This window comes from Aotus nancymaae, unplaced genomic scaffold (assembly GCF_030222135.1).
Source record: "Aotus nancymaae isolate 86718 unplaced genomic scaffold, 86718_ANA_hifiasm-v0.15.2.pri h1tg000025l, whole genome shotgun sequence".
Lineage (NCBI taxonomy): Eukaryota > Metazoa > Chordata > Mammalia > Primates > Aotidae > Aotus > Aotus nancymaae.
In genome coordinates this window covers 34,037,189-34,056,547 of record NW_026988438.1, presented here as the reverse complement: position 1 = coordinate 34,056,547, position 19,359 = coordinate 34,037,189, and the positions used below count along the sequence as shown (strand labels likewise).

General features: G+C 40.7%; 1 protein-coding gene across 2 annotated transcripts; it reads left to right on the top strand.

The window, feature by feature from the left end:
- Positions 1–120: 120 nt before the first annotated feature.
- CBX3 (chromobox 3) lies at positions 121–13,298 on the top strand. 2 transcript variants are annotated; one of them, XM_021670148.2, is made up of 6 exons: positions 121–208; positions 1,311–1,362; positions 4,299–4,441; positions 7,336–7,498; positions 10,424–10,518; positions 12,039–13,298. In XM_021670148.2, exons 2-6 carry the CDS (start codon positions 1,339–1,341, stop codon positions 12,163–12,165), a joined length of 552 nt encoding a protein of 183 aa, XP_021525823.1. In that variant the 5' UTR covers positions 121–208; positions 1,311–1,338; the 3' UTR covers positions 12,166–13,298. The 2 variants fall into 2 exon arrangements, with proteins under 2 accessions (XP_021525823.1, XP_021525824.1); XM_021670149.2 differs by lacking the exon at positions 121–208 and having other exon boundaries at positions 804–1,362.
- Positions 13,299–19,359: the final 6,061 nt, after the last annotated feature.

The following is a 19,359-nucleotide window of genomic DNA, read 5'->3' as shown; positions in this document are numbered from 1 at the left end:
GGCCCCTCCCCGCCGCCGGGCGGGCGCGCGCCCGCCGCCCCGCCTTTCGTGGCCGCCCGGCGTGGGCGGTGCTACCCCTCCCCCCGACAGCCCCGCGCGCAGGTCCCGGCTCCCTCCCCCCTTGGATGTGGCTGGAGCTGCAGGCACGCAGGGCCGAAGACGCCGCAGATCCGCGACCCGCGACCCGGAGCAGCTCGGAGGCGGTGAAGTCGGTGGTTTTCCTTTTCTCTAGCTCTCGTTCGGTGGTGGTGTTTTAGATACCACACACGTTCCGGGGTCCAGGTTCCTTGCTCCCCTCCTTTTCCTTCCCCGCCGGACCCCGCACCTGGAGCTGCGGGAAGGAGGGGAGGGTCGGGCGGTGGCCTCGCGGCTGGCGTGGCGCGAGCCGGCGCCTGCAGTTAATTGCGGGGAGTGCTCTGCCCTCGAGGGGGTAGAGAGTTGTGGCGACGGTCACTCTATTTCGAGACAAAGCGCATTAATCCTCCCCTCCCCCACCGGCGTTCTGGCGGAGGGGCCCCCTCCCCTGGAAGCCACGCGGGGCTGGGCCGAGACTTGGGCCTCCTGGAGGGCGGCGCGCGGCCCGCTGTCCCGAGAGTGCGGCGGCCGCCCCGTTACGTGACCGCCGCGAGGGTTGCGCGGGCGCTGTGGCGCAGTGCCCTTGAGCCCCAGCGACGCGGCCTTTGTTTCTCCCCGCGGATGAGCTGACCACGAGGCCCGCGCTCCCGGGTGGGGGCGGGCGCCCGCGCTTAGGCCTCGGGACGCGGGGGGCGGGGGCGCGGGTGTATAGAAGAGGTGATTGCTTCTTTAAAGTGTCACGAAACGGGGACTGCAGCATCTTAAGTTTTTTTATTTTAGTTATTTACCGATTGGAAAGAGGGAGGGTTTCTGAGCAGAAACCAAGTTAGGATTGCAGAGCAGAGAGAAGATTCACGGTGGTTTACCGTTGTGAGTTGTTGTTAATTGTGCCTGGTTTTAAACCGAAAGGGTTGTCCTTTAAAAATGGGACATGGACTTTATTATAAATGGGACTTCGGGTGGAAAAGACACTTGTCCGCTATTTTAAGCCATGTAAAGCTGTCTTAGGTACAAAGATCCCCAGTAAAGTCTTTCTAGGCTCACTTGGTTAGAAGACATACTTAGGCATGTGCAGCATAAGCAGTTTAAGTAGGAGCGCAAATCTACTCTAGAATTGGTATCTACGTTTGAAATGTGCGCTCCCTACTTGGGGGTTGGAATCCAAACAGAACTTGTATTTAGCTACTCTTTTTTGTGTCGTGCAAACATCTTTTAACTGTCATGCATTTTTCTAGTAATAGCTCTTCAAGTCTGCAATAAAAAATGGCCTCCAATAAAACTACATTGGTAAGTTAATGAAAACCTAAAATATGTAAGGATTTAACTAAAGTTTTTTTCCCCAAAAAAAGTGTAACTTTGCATCTCTGTCATTGAGAAATTTACATCCACATATTTCCCAGCTCTCCCAGCATAATTATTGGGGAAAAGTAGGAGCAAAATGAAATCATTACACGGAGCTACTGATTGGTTTAATAGTGTCTTACCAAGTTTAAAAAAGGCTAATCTTTGAAGGACAGTGCAATGTGGATTTTGCTGACGATTTCTATGTTCAAATAGAAATACACAAATTTTTGCAACGAGCAAAAATGTTGCATAAAATGATAAAGCCCTTTTTGGTTGACATAATCCTTAAATCCACTGAATTGTAGAGAAGTATTTTCATTAAAGCCCAATTTAGAAGAACCAGGTACGCTGTGCACCTAGATTGGAGCAAATGTCAATAAATCTTTCAAATTCCTTTGGTCACTTTATCTTGTTTTAACTTACTCTAACTTATAGAAGAATCATAAATTTAATTTATTGCAGTGTTCTGTTGTTTGAACACAAAATGATCAAAATCGTAAATATGACCCAGGAGGGAGAAAAAACTAGATCTTCTGTATCTTTTGACCAATATTTTTCTCTCCAGCAGTTTAAGACATCCGTATATTCAGCCATGTCAAGTTTCAAGTTTTTTAAAACGCTGGAATAGTCACATAAAAATCACGAAATTCATAGTTCTAGTTCTCACAACATTTAATTCTAACATTGCATTAATAATCATAAGCGTGTAAAGGTGAGTGTTAATGTCTCCTAAGTAAAGCAAAGCATTTGTTTTTGGTCTGTATATGCTCTCTCTGGGTTTCACACTAAAACGGGCACGTTGGTGATTTTTAATATGTGCCATCATTAGATTGTACATTAAGTCAGAGACCCTGGAAAACAGACTGAGGTAAGTAATGTAAAACCTGTCTGGTGAGTCTGTGGTGCAAATGATTCTCATGTATTGTACGTAAAGATGAGAAACATCAATGGCTCCTCGGGATTGAGTTGACCTTCAGATTCCATAATCGGTAAACCAAAGTGTAGGTAATTGCCTTAAGTTACTTGTATCCTCCTTCAGGTATTAGATGGGAAAGGAATTAGCTGTCTATGAGGCTTTAAGGCTGAATATAAATAGAGAAAGCAAACAAATAGATGTTCCCATTAAAATTGAGTTGTTTTTGCACACAGTTGATAGCCTTTGGAATCTGTTATTTAAATATTTTGTGAAGGGTCACAAGTTGACCACTTTAAAAGTTTTTAGCTGACTTTTCATTTTAAAATTTCATTAGTGTTGTGAGATGTGTGTGCTGTAATTTAAATGGGAAATACTGAGTTAATTTCACTTAAATAATAGGAAATCTATTGTGACTCAAATTCACCTTGGGAAAAAACTTCTGGGTTAAGAAAAAATGGTGAGCATTTGAAACTAGCTTGTGAATGCCACAGTAGTAAGTACTGTATGGCATTTTGTCTGCCTTTTTAACTTAGTGTGTATCCTTTTTGTTTTCTGTAATTTTGACTTCCTCCTCATTTTGTTAGCCTTCTCCCTTTGTGGCAGTAGCTGTTTTGTTTTTCATCTAGTATAGGTATCTAACACACTTCTCTCTATTGCAGTTTGTCTTTACTCCTCCCACTATTATTCCTACCTTCTTTTACTGTAAAGAGGTAGAAAGCTATTTGGGCCCAGTACTCAAGTATCTTTACTAATGAGAATCGTAAGACCTGACTTGGAAATGGCATTCAAAAAAGTCAAGTGTTTGCTGCACTTTTTTGTATTCTAGGGGATTTTTAATTTGTGTGTGTCTGTGTGTGTGTGTGTACCTATATGCTTGCATAGCTTGAAATGTCCTTTTGCAGTCTTGAGGCCTTTCTTACATATGTGCCTGCACACTCCATATGCCTGCATAGCTTAAAAGGTCCTTTTGTAGACTTGAGGTGTTGAGCTTTTTTTGTGCTTCGGTGCTTTAGTTGTGGGATGGCTTTAGTGACTGGGCAGTGGAGGTTTATCTTTTTTTAATATCATTTCTTTTAAGGTGAAATTTTAAGATAGATTCCTTCTCAGCCCATAGTATCTTCTGATTAACCATTTCAGGTTTTTGAAATTTTCTCCATTTTGAATCCTCTCATAACATGTCTTGAGTTACTGGAAAGAACTGGTTGAAGTTGATCTCCTACTTCTCCTAAAGAGTGTTACACCAAAAAAAAAAAAAGCCCCAAATGCCTGTTTAAAGTGAATTTGGTTGGCTACCAGTTAAGATTTTCTCTTAAGAAACCAGGAAAGAATGATTTTTTTCACATTAGGAAATTAAAATGAATCTGCCATTTTGGCCTCTTGAAGCGACAGCTTTATAGGTTTGTTCTAAGTGGTAAGAAATAGCTACAGAGATTATGGAAAAATAATCTTGTCCTTTAACCCCCTTGTGGTCTCCATAGTTGACTCTCCATAGTTGGTATCAGGATTTTGAACCGTATTTTCATTCTGCTGTTACCTTTTCTCTGTATCATTGGAGCTTTTGACATTAATATTTGAATTGAGAAGGAGGCTCTTACCGTCTGGGGGTGTCTGTAAGGTCTGTCATGGGTTCACCGAAGACCTGTCACTACTGCTTTCTTATCTGTATCACCCTTTAAGTACTTCCTACACAGTTGTTGCTGTGTTGTTAAAATGAGTGAAAACTCTGGTAAACTTGGTCTTATGAGACTACCTAGAGATAAGACTGGGAAAAGATAACTGTTTTCCAGATAGTGTTTTTGATTGTGTTATTGTCTGTTGACTTTTAATCTTTCCAGAAGGTGTCTGCCCTGGGATATAGAAGTAAAAGTTTCTGTCGAATGTAATAATACAAGCAGTTTAGCCTTGAAAATATGCTTAAAATTGAAGAAGAATGTTTCTTAATTTCTCTTTTGTTTTATTTTAGCAAAAAATGGGAAAGAAACAGAATGGAAAGAGTAAAAAAGTTGAAGAGGCAGAGCCTGAAGAATTTGTGGTGGAAAAAGTACTAGATCGACGTGTAGTAAATGGGAAAGTGGAATATTTCCTGAAGTGGAAGGGATTTACAGAGTAAGAAACCTTAGTGCTTCTTTATTGTATGTTTAACTGCAGCTGAGTGGTTTTAAAATCTGTTTTTAACCTGGCTTTTACCTGCTTTCCCATAGACATCTTTAAATGTAAAGACTCCTTTAATTTAGATATCTTAGAGTAAGAAACCTTAGTGTTCTTTATTCTATGTTTAACTGCAGCTGAGTGGTTTTAGAATCTGTTTTTAACCTGACTTTTACCTGCTTTCCCATAGACATCTTTAACTGTAAAGACCCCTTTAATTTAAGTATCTTATTTTAAAAAGAACCAAGATTTCATTGTACAGTTGAAGCCGAGCAGACTAGAGACTAGTTTATTACCCTGGGGAGTCAAATTTGTAAAATTACAGAGTGTAGTTTGCTATGTAATATATTTTAATTTGGTTAGGTATTATACTAATTAGAATAATTTGCATTATTTTCCTCCGCACAGAGGGTACTAAAAAACATTGAAGCTATATAATATAGGCTAGTGGGTCGCTAGTGGGTCTCATACAGGAGTGCTCATAATCTAGGGTTTATACTAGGTTTATTATATCCTAATAGCAAGAAGTAGAGCCTGGGCTTTTTTTTTAATTTAAAGTGACGGGGTCTCACTATATTGTCCAGGCTGGAGTGTAGTGGCTATTCACAGGCACATTCCCACTCCTGATCATCACAGGAGTTTTGACCTGTTCCGTTTCCTACCTGGGCCAGTTCAACCCTCTTTAGGCAACCTGGTGGTCACCCACTTCCAAGAGGTCACCATATTGATGCCAAACTTAGTGTGGACCCCTGATCAGCCTAGTATACTACAGCCCAGAACTCCTGGGCTCAAGCAATCCTCCCCTCCCAAGTAGGGGACTACAGGCGTCACCATGGCGCCAGTCAAGCCTGGGCACTTTTTAAGCTCTCTGGTTCCTTGTGTTCTTTGTTATGAATTGCTCTCATTATTCTTGATAATGTTAGTCATTCACAAAATGTGAATAACTTGAACATGCCAAAATTACATACTTTTAAGAGTTGTGTATGTTGTGCTTATCTGCTTGGTATCTTCCCCCTTACACCACAAAGCTCCATAGGCAGTGACAATTAAAAATAGATAGGTGGAGATCAATTTCCTGAGCATGCTAGAGATGGAGCATATGATAGTCAAATGATTGGGCTTCGCATGTCTGTTATCTCCTGCTTCCCCTGCTCTTCACATTTAATGCATGGCAGTTTGGGAATTATGAGTTGAATGGGAGATTTCGGTTTGCCTGTTTTATCCTCCAGTATTCTTAGTTGAAATTTAGTATGTATCATAAGTCCATACTTTTTTAAGCCCACGAAACATGAAAAATTATTTTTACCCATCAAAACATTTGGAAATGGATGGGTTCTTCCCTCTTTCTTCTCCCAAAACTTCAGGCCACTAGCATGATTATACTGCACATGCCATGTGCAATGTAATAGGTAATGTAGAAGACTGTTTTCTTTTTTTGTTTGTTTTTTTTTTTTAATGAGACAGGAGTCTCACTCTGTTGCCCAGGCTGGAGTGCAGTGGCACCATCTCAGCGCACTGCAACCTCTGCCTCCCAGTTTGAAGCAATTCTACTGCCTCAGCCTCCAGAGTAGCTTCGATTACAGGCGCCCAGCCCACCCCTATGCCCAGCTAATTTTTGTATTTTTTTTTTTTTTTAGTAGAGACGAGGTTTCACCATGCTGATTAGGCTGGTCTCAATCCCCTGACCTCATGATCTGGCCACCTCAGCATCCCTAAAATTACTAACTTCATCACACCTAGTTCTGTAAAGGTTTTTTTGGACCAGAGCACGAAGTTTGCAAGCCTGTTGCTGGTGTAGGGCGATCTTACTTTCACATCTATTAATTGATACTCATTTTCTTTTTTACAGCAGTTCTAAAAAATCCATAGAAATCGTCATCTCAGCCTTATGTTGTATCAGGGGTCAGCAACCTTTCCCCCTAAAGTGTCATATAATAATTATTTTCTGCTTTGTGGGCCACAGGTCTCTTGTCTCTACATCTCTGCTCGTCTAAATGGATGAGCGTGGATGTGTTCCAATGATATTTCATTTGTGGGCCCTACAATTCAAATTACTGTAATTTTGTTTGAAATATTTTTCCAACCATTTAAAAATGTAAAAATATTTTTAGTTTGCAAACCATACAAAAGACTGGATTTAGCTCTTAGTTTAACCAGCCCAGTCTATACCATTTCCCAATTTGAACACCCAGCAAAAATTGAAAATGTCTAATGCTTCAGAATCATTATGTCTTAAAACATGGCATTGGAAGTCCCAACCCTAGACATGATATGACATACTGATTTAGGGTGGGAATTGGGAATTTGCATTTGGTCAGCCATTTCAATTATTCTGTTACAGTGAGGTTTACTTAACTTGGAGGTAAAGTAGCAGATTTCTCTCAAAAGACTGTTGGGTCTGGGTGCAGGGGCTAACACCTGTTATTCTGGCACTTTGGGAGTCCAGGGCTGGAGGATTACATGAGACCAGGAATTCAAGACCAGCCTAGCCAACAAAGCGAGAGACCCCTTCTCTATTTTTCTTTTTTTAAGTGTTTTAAGTTAGCTGGGTATGGTGGTGCATGCTTGTAGTCCCAGCTACTGGGTGAGTGGGGAGAGGGAGCTGAGGCAGAGGATCGTTTGACCCAGGAGTTGAAATCTTCAGTGAGCTGATCCCATCACTGCACTCCAGTCTGGGCAACAAAGCAAGACCCTGTCTCCAGGGTGGGGAGAAATAAAATGTAGGGAAGGAGGAAATGATTAGTATCTGCAGTACAGAGGACTTTTTATTTCCCCAGGTGTCTATTAAAATGGATCTGGATAATGGTGTTGAATCATGTTTAATCGAATCTACTTTTTTTTTTTTTAAACAGTGCTGACAATACTTGGGAACCTGAAGAAAATTTAGATTGTCCAGAGTTAATTGAAGCATTTCTTAATTCTCAAAAAGCTGGCAAAGAAAAAGATGGTACAAAAAGAAAATCTTTATCTGACAGTGAATCTGATGACAGTAAATCAAAGAAGAAAAGAGATGCTGTAAGTATACAATATTGCCCAGCAGCCTATCCTTTTGTAAAAGGTTGATGGCTTGATTGATTGAGTTTGAGATAGAGTCTCACTCTGTTGCCCAGGCTGGAGTGCAGTGGCGCAATCTTGGCTCACTGCAACCTCCCCCTCCGGTGCAAACTCCTGACCTCAGGTGATCCACCAGCCTCGGAAAGTGCTGGGATTATAGGCATGAGCCACTGTGCCCGTCTGATGGTTTGATTTTTAAAAATTCAGGCTGGGCACAGTGGCTCAAGCCTGTAATCCCAACACTTTGGAAGGCCAAGGCGGGTGGATCACAAGGTCAGGAGTTCAAGACCAACCTGACCAACATGGTGAAACTTCATCTCTACTAAAAACAGAAAAATGAGCCAGGCGTGGTGGCACATGCCTGTAATCCCAGCTACTCAGGAGGCTGAGGCAGGAGAATCGCTTGAACCCGGCAGGTGGAGGTTGCAGGGAGCTGAGATCGTGCCACTGCACTCCAGCCTGGGTGACAGAGTGAGACTCTGTCTCAAAAAAAAAAAACCTCAAATACTTTTCTGAAAGTCCTCTTAATCGTACTTTAAATATTTTAATACTTAGGACAATAAGGATAGGTGTGGTTTAGTCTACATTGTGTAAATGTGCAGTAAGTACTTATGCCACTTACTTAGGCAATTTTTCTTAGTTTCATGGAGTTGATCACTGATCCAACCAATTACCCGTGATCCAAGGCTAGCAATCTTTAGTACAAACAATACTAAGATTGGATTATTGAAAGCCTTTGCATTACAGTAAGAACAATGCAAATAGACCTTTCTGATTATAATTCATTAATGGCATTGACTATCAGAAAGTACTTGCATGTCATCTTTGTATTGCCAAACAATACACTGATTTTGAAGTATATAATCTTCGATAATAAAAACTGTTACACATGTTCTTGGCATGAATTGGGAGATTTAGTTCCTTCAGTATACGTATGCTTTGGTCCAATCTTTGCTTCACTTATATCTTTGTGGCTTCAGGAAGTCAGGTAACTTCTTACTTCCACCCTCTACTGTAAAACTAGATCATACTTGTCTTGCCTACTGACCTAGTATGGCCATTTGGGGAGACATCGTGGTGCTGAATTAGATTCTAGGCTCTGGCACTAAACAGACAATACATATTAATTGGTAAGGACTTGGGATTTGAAACTTGATCATTTGAACTAGAAGCCAAGAAGTCCAACCTTCATGACAACTCATATAAGGTCATAGGTATAGTCACTATTTTATGGATGAAGAAACGAGATTGACTACATATTTGGTTCTGAAAGTAAATCACATGCTCAACAGAAGCACAGTTTTGGCCAGGCACAGTGGCTCGCACCTGTAATCCCAGCACCTTGGGAAACCAAAGCAGGAACATCGCTTGAGCCCAGGAGTTGGAGGCCAGTTTGGACAACATAGTAAGACCCCATCTCTACAAAGAAAAAAATACATCAATCAGACGTGGTGGATGCCTAGTAGTCAGCTACTTGGAAGGCTGTGGCAGAAGTATTGCTTGAGCCTGGGAGATCAAGGTGCAGTGAGCTGTGATCATGCCAGTGCACTTTGGCCTGGGCAACAGAGCAAGACCTTGTTTCAAAAAATTATTAGATAATTAAGTACAACTTTAACAATACTTTTTGAGCTGTTACCATTTGCCATACTGTGTTCCAAATCCTTTACATTTCATGTGATATGAAATACCTATGCAGTAGATACTAAAATTGTATTTTATTAACCTCACCACAAAGAGGTTAATTAACTTGCCCAAAGCCACACAGCTCGTGAGCAGGGTAGGCCCGTCATTCTCACCCAGGCAGTGTGATTCCAGAGCCTGTCACATTGATATAAAACTCTGATGGGGCGGGGCGTGGTAGCTCACACCTGAAATCCCAGCACTTTGGAAGGCCAAGGCGTACAGATCATGTGAGGTTGGGAGCAATAATAAAAACCTATTGCTTTTAATCACTTTATGAAAAATGACTTTACTAAAACAAAAAGTTGATAATAGCATTTTACATTTTTACAAATGTCTTCAACATGTGCCTTAACAAAAGGCAATTTTAAACACATTTGATTGCTATGGTGTATCATTTTGGTGGAGGTATATGAAGACAATCCAAAGTCACAGATAGATGGAAAAAGGGGACCTTAGACAACCCCCTTCCAAAAAGGTCTCTGGAATCCCCAGTTAATCTGTAGACCACATTTTGAGAGCCACATTAGAAAGTACTTATTAAGGATGGTCATCTTTTGATTGCCCTGGGGCCCTGGGCCACGTTAGCAGAATTGTCGAGAGTCACACATAAAATAGACTTAACACCAGTGATAGCTGATGAGCTTAAAAAAAAATTCCAAAAAAGTTTCAATGTTTTAAGAAAGTATACAAATTCGTGTTGGGCCTTATTCAAACCTATCTTGGACCAAGGGTTAGATTTGTTCGAACATTTAGAATGTGATTACAAATCATTGGTATGAGTTTTAACATTTTTAATATTTCCTACTGTTTGTATTTTGTTCGTACTTTTAAAATATGTCAGTAATTAAGACTAATTCCTGGAAGTAATTTGAAATATATTAACTTTCAAGACTTTATTATTACCAGAAATAAAGGGATTAATTTTTCTGTATCCTCACACAATTCTGCCCTTGGTGTCAACGCAGTAATTTTTGGCTTTTGATTCTGAATGTTTTTGGAAATTTTAAGTATTCTATGTTGAGTATCAAACTCAGGTGGTTTTTCTCCTTGTAAAATTAATGGAAATCAGATGTTTTTAATTACTAAATATGGGCTCTGCTCTAATCATTTCTGTCTTGGTGTTGGAACGTTTTAATTTAGAATATGCCATGAAAACAATTTAATACTCTGAATTTGCTGTATGAAAAAATGTCTTCTCAACAGGCTGACAAACCAAGAGGATTTGCCAGAGGTCTTGATCCTGAAAGAATAATTGGTGCCACAGACAGCAGTGGAGAGTTGATGTTTCTCATGAAATGGTGAGTGTGCAGGTGATTGTTATATTTGAAAATAAGAATAGACTTGAATAGACTTTCTTAAAAAAATTAGTTATCTATAGGTGAAGGGGAGGAAGGCAGTAAATCACACTGCCACGTATGCACCTATGCAACAATCTTACATGTTCTTCACATGTACCCCAAAACCTAAAATGCAATAAAAAATAATAAAAGAATAAAATAAAATAAAAAATTAGTTATCTACTGAGAGGGTGATTCTGGTTACTTTTACTAGTAGTGTTTTAAAGCAAGGGTCAGCAAACTGGCCTGTTATGGAAAACAAAGTTTATTAGAACATAGCAACAAGTAATGTATAACCCTCCTGGAGCACTTAAATACCTTTTGTTTAGACTACTTCTTTTTTCTTTCTTTCTTTTTTTTCTTCCTTTTCTTCCTCTGTGTGTGTGTGTGTGTGTGTGTGTGCGCGCGCGCGCACGCAACAAGGCTGTTTTATTTCGTGCTTGGGTGCAAGCGGGCTGAATTTGAGAAAGGACAGACAAAGGGAGAAGAGTGGGAATTGGTTGTATAGGTTGGGGCAATTTTGAGAAGGAGAGCCAGGGGTATTACAGAGTAAAATCAGTTACAGTGGTGAGGGTAGGGGCAAGGAGTATACATTACCATAAGTTGAGTTACAAAGGCAGGTGGGGTAAGGCATAAGAGTAGTCAAGGTGGTAGGGTGGAGTGGTGGGATATTCACAGAGCAAGAACAGTTAAGATGGCAGGGTGGGGTGAGAAGCTTAATGTTCGTGGGAAGCTCCCTTGGGTGATCAGGGATAATGGTGAATGCAGGTGGAGGTTAGGGGAGCGATCAGCTGAGGCAGCAGGAATTCAGACTTTCTGAGTCTAGGCTTGCACATGGAGGCCTGACAACTTTTTATCTTCAAATGTATCCAAAACAAGAACAGAAAAAGAAGCTCCCAATTCCTGGGGGTTTATCCACCATCTCATGTCTCTTCATATTCCATGGCTCTTTTTCTCACTCCAGACAGGTGACCAGGTCTGGCTTAGAGACAGCAATACCATTTCTAGGCTTTCAGGAAGTCCCGGCACCTTAGCTGTGAATCTTCCAATACCTGCAGGTCATGAAGCCACAGAGAGCTGTTTGGACTATTTCTTTTTTTTTTTTTTTTTTTTTTTTTTTGAGACAGAGTTTCACTCTTGTTAACCAGGCTGGGGTGCAATGGCGCGATCTCGGCTCACCGCAACCTCCGCCTCCTGGGTTCAGGCAATTCTCCTGCCTCAGCCTCCTGAGTAGCTGGAATTATAGGCACGTGCCACCATGCCCAGCTAATTTTTTGTATTTTTAGTAGAGACGGGGTTTCACCATGTTGACCAGGATGGTCTCGATCTCTTGACCTCGTGATCCACCTGCCTCGGCCTCCCAAAGTGCTGGGATTACAGGCGTGAGCCACCACACCCGGCCCCTATTTCTTAAATCAATGGTTGTCAATTGACATGAACAATTTAGACTCCTGACTGAGTTTTTCTTTTTCTTAAAACAGGAAAGATTCAGATGAGGCAGACTTGGTGCTGGCGAAAGAGGCAAATATGAAGTGTCCACAAATTGTGATTGCTTTTTATGAAGAAAGACTAACTTGGCATTCTTGTCCAGAAGATGAAGCTCAATAATTGTTCACTTTTTTTATATATATTTATATATATATATAAAATTTGGGTCTTGTTTTTGGTTTATTAGTGTGACGAAATAACTACATCCAATGAAAATCAAGTTTGATATGTTCGTTTTGAAAGTAGTGTTGGAAGAGTTGTTGGGGGGTTTTTTGCATCCATAGCACTGGTTACTTTGAACAAATCAATAAAAGCTTTCTGTAGTTGCTTCCTTGATCAGAAAAGAACATTTGATACCATGGTATATTATTTCCTCTGCATTAAAGAACAGCTTTTCTAAATGTTAGGGAAAACGTCCATAGTCATTACTCAGTCAAAACTTGTGTTCTCATAAGCCTAAGGACCATTCTGGGTTTTTTATGTGTTTTTTTTGTATGTGTATACATAAAATGCATATGTAAATTTTTTTGTTTTTGTTTTTAAAGATTCACCAAACAGTCACAAGTAAACCCATGTTTCTGAGATGCTATTATTCTGAGCAAAATAAGAGCTAATCACTTCAAGTTAAATTGAAATTTTTCCTGAAGCCATACATTTCAAGTATGTGAAGAAATAAGTGATTATAATTGATAGGACAATTTAAATTGGATAATTTTAAAGCATCTATATCTATAAATGCAGTTTTTTGTTGGCAAAATTCCTAAAAGGAACATTTATCACTACCATTACAGGAGGTTTCCCCATCCATATGAGGAAACTAGACAAGTGCTAGTGTGTTTTAATTAGCTAAACAAAACTAAGTTAAATGAACATTTAAAAACCTGCTAGCAGGCCATTCCTTAACAAACTGTTGAAATCCCTGTTGCTACATTGACTAAAAGGTCATGATTCATGGAACATCTAAGACTTGGTTCATAGAAACCTAATCAGAGAGAGATGTTGGCTGTTTATGACCTGCTGACATAAATGTATGAACAACCTTTTGTAATCTAACCTATTGACCTGCATGTTTTTTCTTTACTCCAACTCATTCCTTTACATGTAGGCTCAGTCTTTCAGTTACTTGCTTTACTGGTTCAACAAAAGCCAGGAAAACAACTTTGTAGTAATCAGAATGTTATCCAACTGTATATTGTTTACTTTATTGTAAATACTGGTGAACAGTGGTTAATAAATAGTTTTATATTCCTTTATGCAATTAGACTCTTTTTCTTTGTCCGATTGCCCTCACAATAGAAATAAGAATGCCCACCCTCACTGGATTATGTTTGTAAATTGGATGATACCCGTAAGGCATTGATGAACATATCCTAGATCTTTTTAGCTTAAGAGTTTTAAATAACTAGAAATATGTATTTCCACAAAAATATGTGTTTCCACCCAGTTGGGAGATAAAAATTAGTTTCATATGACCACTGGGGGGTACTGTCTCGTTAAAGTGAGATTTTAAAATCTGGTTTGTTGTAACTGTCTTTTAAAGAACATAAGTATTCTGATAGGGCTGAGATGATAGACACATTTTAGTTGATTTCCAAAATTCATACAGAGAAAGGAAAATAACTGCAGTTAATATTAAGTACCTCCTTACATACCTACCACTGCTCCCAGCAGTGGGTTCACAGATGACAGAGAACCTTATTAATATTAGTAGTTGGCCCTACATTCAGTTTTAGTAAGGGCATTTCTCGAAACAGTATATTGTCCTTTGGCCATGCATGGTGGCTTACACCTGTAATCCCAGCACTTTGGGTGGCCAAGGCAGGTGGATCATGAGGTCTGGAGTTCAAGGCCAGCCTGGCCAACATAGTAAAACCCCATCTCTACTAAAAATACAAAAATTAGGCATGGTGGCACACGCCTGTAATGCCAACTACTCAGGAGGCTGAGGCGGGAATATCTCTTGAACCCGGAAGGTGGAGGTGGCAGTGAGCCTAGATCACACCACTGTACTCCAGCCTGTGTGACAAGGCGAGACTCCATCGCAAAGAAAAGAATCTAAAAGATGTCTGATTGTCCTGACGCATCACATGCCGTCCCTGTAACTCTCAAGCATGAGATGTGTGGAGTACTGTGATAACATCAATCGCTAGAAGAGTGCTTTCCAGGAAAATGTGCATGTTTGCCTTATATAAACAAAATGTGTAACAGAATTCCAGCCAATTTGAAAATGTCTTATTTGTTTTATTTTTTTGAGACGGTCTCGCTCTGTCGCCCCGGCTGGAGTGCAGTTACTCACTGCAACTTCCACTTCCTGGGTTCAAGTGATTCTTGTGCCTCAGCCTCTCAAGTAGCTAGGATTACAGGTGCCCACCACCATGCCCAGCTAATTTTTGTATTTTAGTAGAGAGGTGATTTTGCCATGTTGGCCAGGCTAGTCTGGAACTCCTGAACTCAAGACCTGCCTTGACCTCACAGTTGTGGGATTACAGGCGTGAGCCACTACACCTGGCCTAAAATGCCTTCTTAAAAAATTGTTCTTGACTTTTTGAAGCCTTTTTTTTTTTTTGAGATGGAGTCTCACACTGTCACCCAGGCTGGAGTACAGTGGCACAATCTCGGCTCACCGCAACCTCTGCCTCCCAGATTCAAGCGATTCTCCTGCTTCAGTCTCCAGAGCAGCTGAGATTACAGGCACCTGCCACCACGCCTGGCTAATTTTTTTTTTTTAGTAGAAACAGGGTTTCACTATGTTGGTCAGGCTGGTTTCAAATTCCTGACCTTTTGATCCGCCTGCCCCAGCCTCCCAATGTGCTGGGATTACAGGCATTAGCCACTGCGCCCAGCCTAGAAGTCTTTTTTCTTTTGAGATGTTCTTGCTCTGTCACCAGGCTGGAGGGCAATGGCATGATCACAGCTCACTGCAGCCTCAACTTCACAGGCTCAAGCAATCCTCCCATTTCAACCTCCCAAGTAGATGGGACTACAGGCACATATCTCCCAAGTAGCTGGGACTACGGCTAATTTTGTTTATTATTTTGTAGAACGAGGTCTCACTATGTTCCCCAGTCTGGTCTCAAACTCCTGGGCTTAAACAATCCTCCCACTTTGGCCTCCCAGAGTGCTGGGGTTACAGGCGTGAGCCACTGCACCTGGTCACTTTCTAGAAAACAAGACCATAGACTCCCTTTTATCTTTATTCAGAAGTTCTGCATCTTAACTTCTTAAAGGAGAAAATATGACACTGAATCTAATACTAAATAATCTTTCATACCAACCTTTTTCCTTATATTTCAATTTTGGTTTTTTTTGAGATGGAGTTTTGTTATTCTCGTCCAGGCTGGAGTGCAGTGGCACAATTTCAGTTCACAGCAACTCCCGCCTCCTGGGTTCAAGTGATTCTCCTATCTCAGCCTCCTGGGTGGCTGGGATTATAGGCATGTGCCACCATGCCCAGCTAATTTTTGTATTTTTAGTAGAGATGGGATTTCATCACATTGGCCCAGGCTGGTCCCGAACTTCTGACCTCGTGATCCACGTGCCTCAGCCTCTCAAAGTGCTGGGATTACAGGCATGAGCCACCACTACTGGCCATATTTCAATTTCTACTATAAGGATCAGTTGGCTGGGCGCGGTGGCTTACGCCTGTAATCCTAGCACTTTGGGAGGCCGAGGTGAGTGGATCATCTGAGGTCAGGAGTTCAAGACTAGCCTGGCCATCATGGTGAAACCCCATCTTAAAAAAAAAAAAGTTAAAAAATAATAAAAATAAAAAATATATAAAATTTAAAAAAAGGATCAGTCAAGCTCAGTGGTACCCAACAACTATTTCCCTGATGCATTTATTGGACACTAATAACACCCTGATTTAATATCCTGAATTGATCATTCTTGTATATTGAGCTAATATTTTTAGTGCCCTAAAGCCACTTCTAGTGTTTACATTCTTATTTTGATGAGAGTAGGAGAGATTGAAGTGAAATGAATACAGAGAAATGAGGGATAGACATCAAGGGGAAAAGTAGGTGAGAATGGTCATTAGGAAATTTAAGAATAAAATTAAGACACCAAAGTAGATATATATTCAACATGCATGGCATCACTTAACAAGGTCTTTTTGGTATTTCAGTAACTGAACACCTTTGGATAGACCCCAGGATGGACACACTTTAAAGGGAATTCATCCTTCTAGCAGTGTTGCAGTGAGCTTTCTCCCTCTTAATTCTCTAGTCTCTCTGTTTAGCTTTCATGAATATCTGATTTTGCCCCAAGAAAACTTTCTGAGTAATATTGTAGAAACTTACCTCTGACATGATGAAAAGCATAAAAGTTGGGACATTTTGCAGAGAGAATGCTGTAGCCTTCTTGCAGTTCATTACATAGAGTGGCAATACAATGAAAAACTCGGATTCACTCTGAAATCTCAATTGTTCTCCACAGAAAGCCATAGTCAACCATTTTCTAGCACCAAAACATGACATCTAATATAGGACAGGATTCTTAAAACAAATAATACTACTCTTTTGTAGTATCATGAAAAAATAAGATACTGATCTTTCCACAGGTGGTAGTTAGGCAAACCAGGGCAGAGAAGGACTGCATCTTTTGCTTTCTCCTCTTCTAGAACATGGGAACAAGTACTTGTCTTCTTCACTGCTGTTATGCCTAGCACCTGGAAGAGGACCTAGTATCTATTTGGGGAAAGGAATGTTGAAGGAAGGGTGCTAGATTTAAATTTGGGCTTGGCTGGACGCGGTGGCTCACACCTGTAATCCCAGCACTTTGGGAGGCCGAGGGGGGCGGATCACAAGGTCAAGAGATTGAGACCATCCTGGCCAACATGGTGAAACCTCGTCTCTACTAAAAAATACAAAAATTAGCTGGGCATGGTGGTGTGCACCTGTAGTCCCAGCTACTTGGAGGCTGAGGCAGGAGAATTGCTTGAACCTGGGAGGTGGAGGTTGTAGTGAGCCGAGATCACACCACTGGACTCTGTCTCAGAAAAAAAAAAAAAAAAAAATGGGGCTTGAAGTATAGTGGTTCTACTTTTTTTTTTTTTTTTTTTTTTTTTTTTGAGACGGAGTCTTGCTCTGTCACCCAGGCTGGAGTGCAGCGGCGCAATATAGGCTCACGGCAACCTCTGCCTACCAGGTTCAAGCAATTCTGCCTCAGCCTCCCGAGTAGCTGGGATTATTATGAAGTTTTAACCATTCGCTCTGTAATGAGCTGGTACTGCACTCGGTGTTGGACCCAGGTCTACTCTGCACAGACATATTTATTTTCCTGGTGGCATTTACATTTTAAGATGGACACTGGTGAGAACACTCAATCAGACGAGATTGAAATACAGGAGTGAGTAAAGCAGACATAAGCAACTGGGACACCTTGTTCAGCCAGCCAAAAGAAAGAACATGCCACATTTGAGTCATGCCTCTGGTTGCACAAGCTTTAAACTAAGATATTTAATTGTACATTTTAAATTGATAAATAGTATGGTATGTGAATCGTATTTAAATAATTCAGTGCTTAAAGAAAAAGCTGGCCAGGCAAGGTGGCTCATGCCTATAATCCCAGCACTTTAGGAGGCCGAGGTGGGTAGAACACCTGAGGTCAGAAGTTTGAGCCCACTCTGGCCAACATGGCGAAAACCCATCTCTACTAAAAATACAAAAAAATTAGCCTGACATGGTGGTGTGTGCCTATAATCCCAACTACTGGGGAGGCTGAGGCAAGAGAATCACTTGAACCTGGGAGGCAGAGGTTGCAGTGAGCCGAGATTACACCACCACACTCCAGCCTGGGTGACAGAGCTAGACTCTCAAAAAAAGAGAGAAAAAGTTGCAGCATGAGAAGGCACTTAGCTGAAAAAATACTTTTAAAAATCATTTTTTAATCTGGTTATTATTTTTTTCTTGCTATTGAGTTGTTTTGAGTTTCTTTTGTATTTTGGATATTAACTCCTTATCCGATGTATGGTTTGCAAATATTTTCTCCCATACCAAATGGACAAGAGTTATATTTAAAAAATGCTCAACATCATTAATCATCAGGGAAATGCAAAGAAAACCACAATCAGCTATCACTGCATACTTGTGAACAATGGATACTAGCACAAAAACAAAAGATATTAAGTGCTGGCAAGGATGTGGAGAAAAAGAAACCCTTGCACACTGTTGGCAGGAATGTAAATTAGTACAGCTATTATGGAAAACAGAATAGTGGTTCCTCAGAAAACTAATAATAAAATCACCATATGATCTAGCGATCCTATTTCTGGGTGTGTATATATATATATATATATATATATATATATATATATATGTAAAGGAAATGAAATGGGTGTGTTGAAAAGATAGCTGCACTCCCATGTTTATTGCAGCATTATTCACAATAGCCAAGATACAGAATCAACCTAAGTGTCAGATGAATGGGCAAAGAAAATATTATATATATGTATATACATACACACACAACGGCCTTTAAAAAGAAGGAAATGCTGTCATTTGTGACAACATGGATACACCTGAAGGACATCAGGCTAAGTGAAAAAAGTCAGGCACAGAAAGAAATATTGCATGTCTCACTCATATGTGGAATCTGCAAAGGTTGACCTCGTAGAAGCAGCTTAGAGCTGGGTGTGATGGCATGTGCCTGTAATCCCAGTTACTCAAGAAGCTGAGGGAAGAGGATCACTTGAGCTCAGAAATTTGGGGCTATAGTGCTCTATGGCCACTGCACTCCAGCCTCGGCAACATAGCAAGACTCTGTCTCTAAAGAAAACAAAAGTAAAAGCAGAGAGTAGAATGAGGGTAAGGTGGTTATATCAAAACATTACATTGAGGCCTCACACCTGTGATCCCAGCATCTGGGAGGCCCAGGTGGGTGGATAGCCTGAGCCCAGGAGTTCAAGACCAGTCTGGGCAACATGGTAAGACCCCTGTCTCCACACAAATACAGAAAAATTAACCGGGCATGGTGGTGCATGCCTGTAGTCTCAGCTACCAGGGAGGCTGAGGTGGGAAAATTTATTGAGCCTGAGGAATCAAGGCTGCAGTGAACTATGATCCCACCACTGCACTCCAGCCTGGGTGACAGAGAGAGACCCTGTCTCAAAAAAAAAAAAAAAAAAAATCACATTGAACATTGTAAATATATATATACTTTTTGTCACTTATGCCTTATAAAGCTGGGGGAACTAAAAAATAAAATTAAACTGACTTTTTAAAATGTCATGCCTCTTATTTTTCTCCTTCATTATTCTTTTATTTGATCTTGCCATCATTTTCTGTCACCTTACAGCTTTCTCTCCTACTTTTA

Bases quoted from the DNA above. Each gene is read 5' to 3' on its own strand.
- CBX3 (XM_021670148.2), top strand. From the start codon at position 1,339: ATGGCCTCCAATAAAACTACATTG. The intron at 7,499-10,423 runs GTAAGTATACAA...TCTTCTCAACAG, and splicing joins CAAAGAAGAAAAGAGATGCT to GCTGACAAACCAAGAGGATT. The intron at 10,519-12,038 runs GTGAGTGTGCAG...TTCTTAAAACAG, and splicing joins TTGATGTTTCTCATGAAATG to GAAAGATTCAGATGAGGCAG.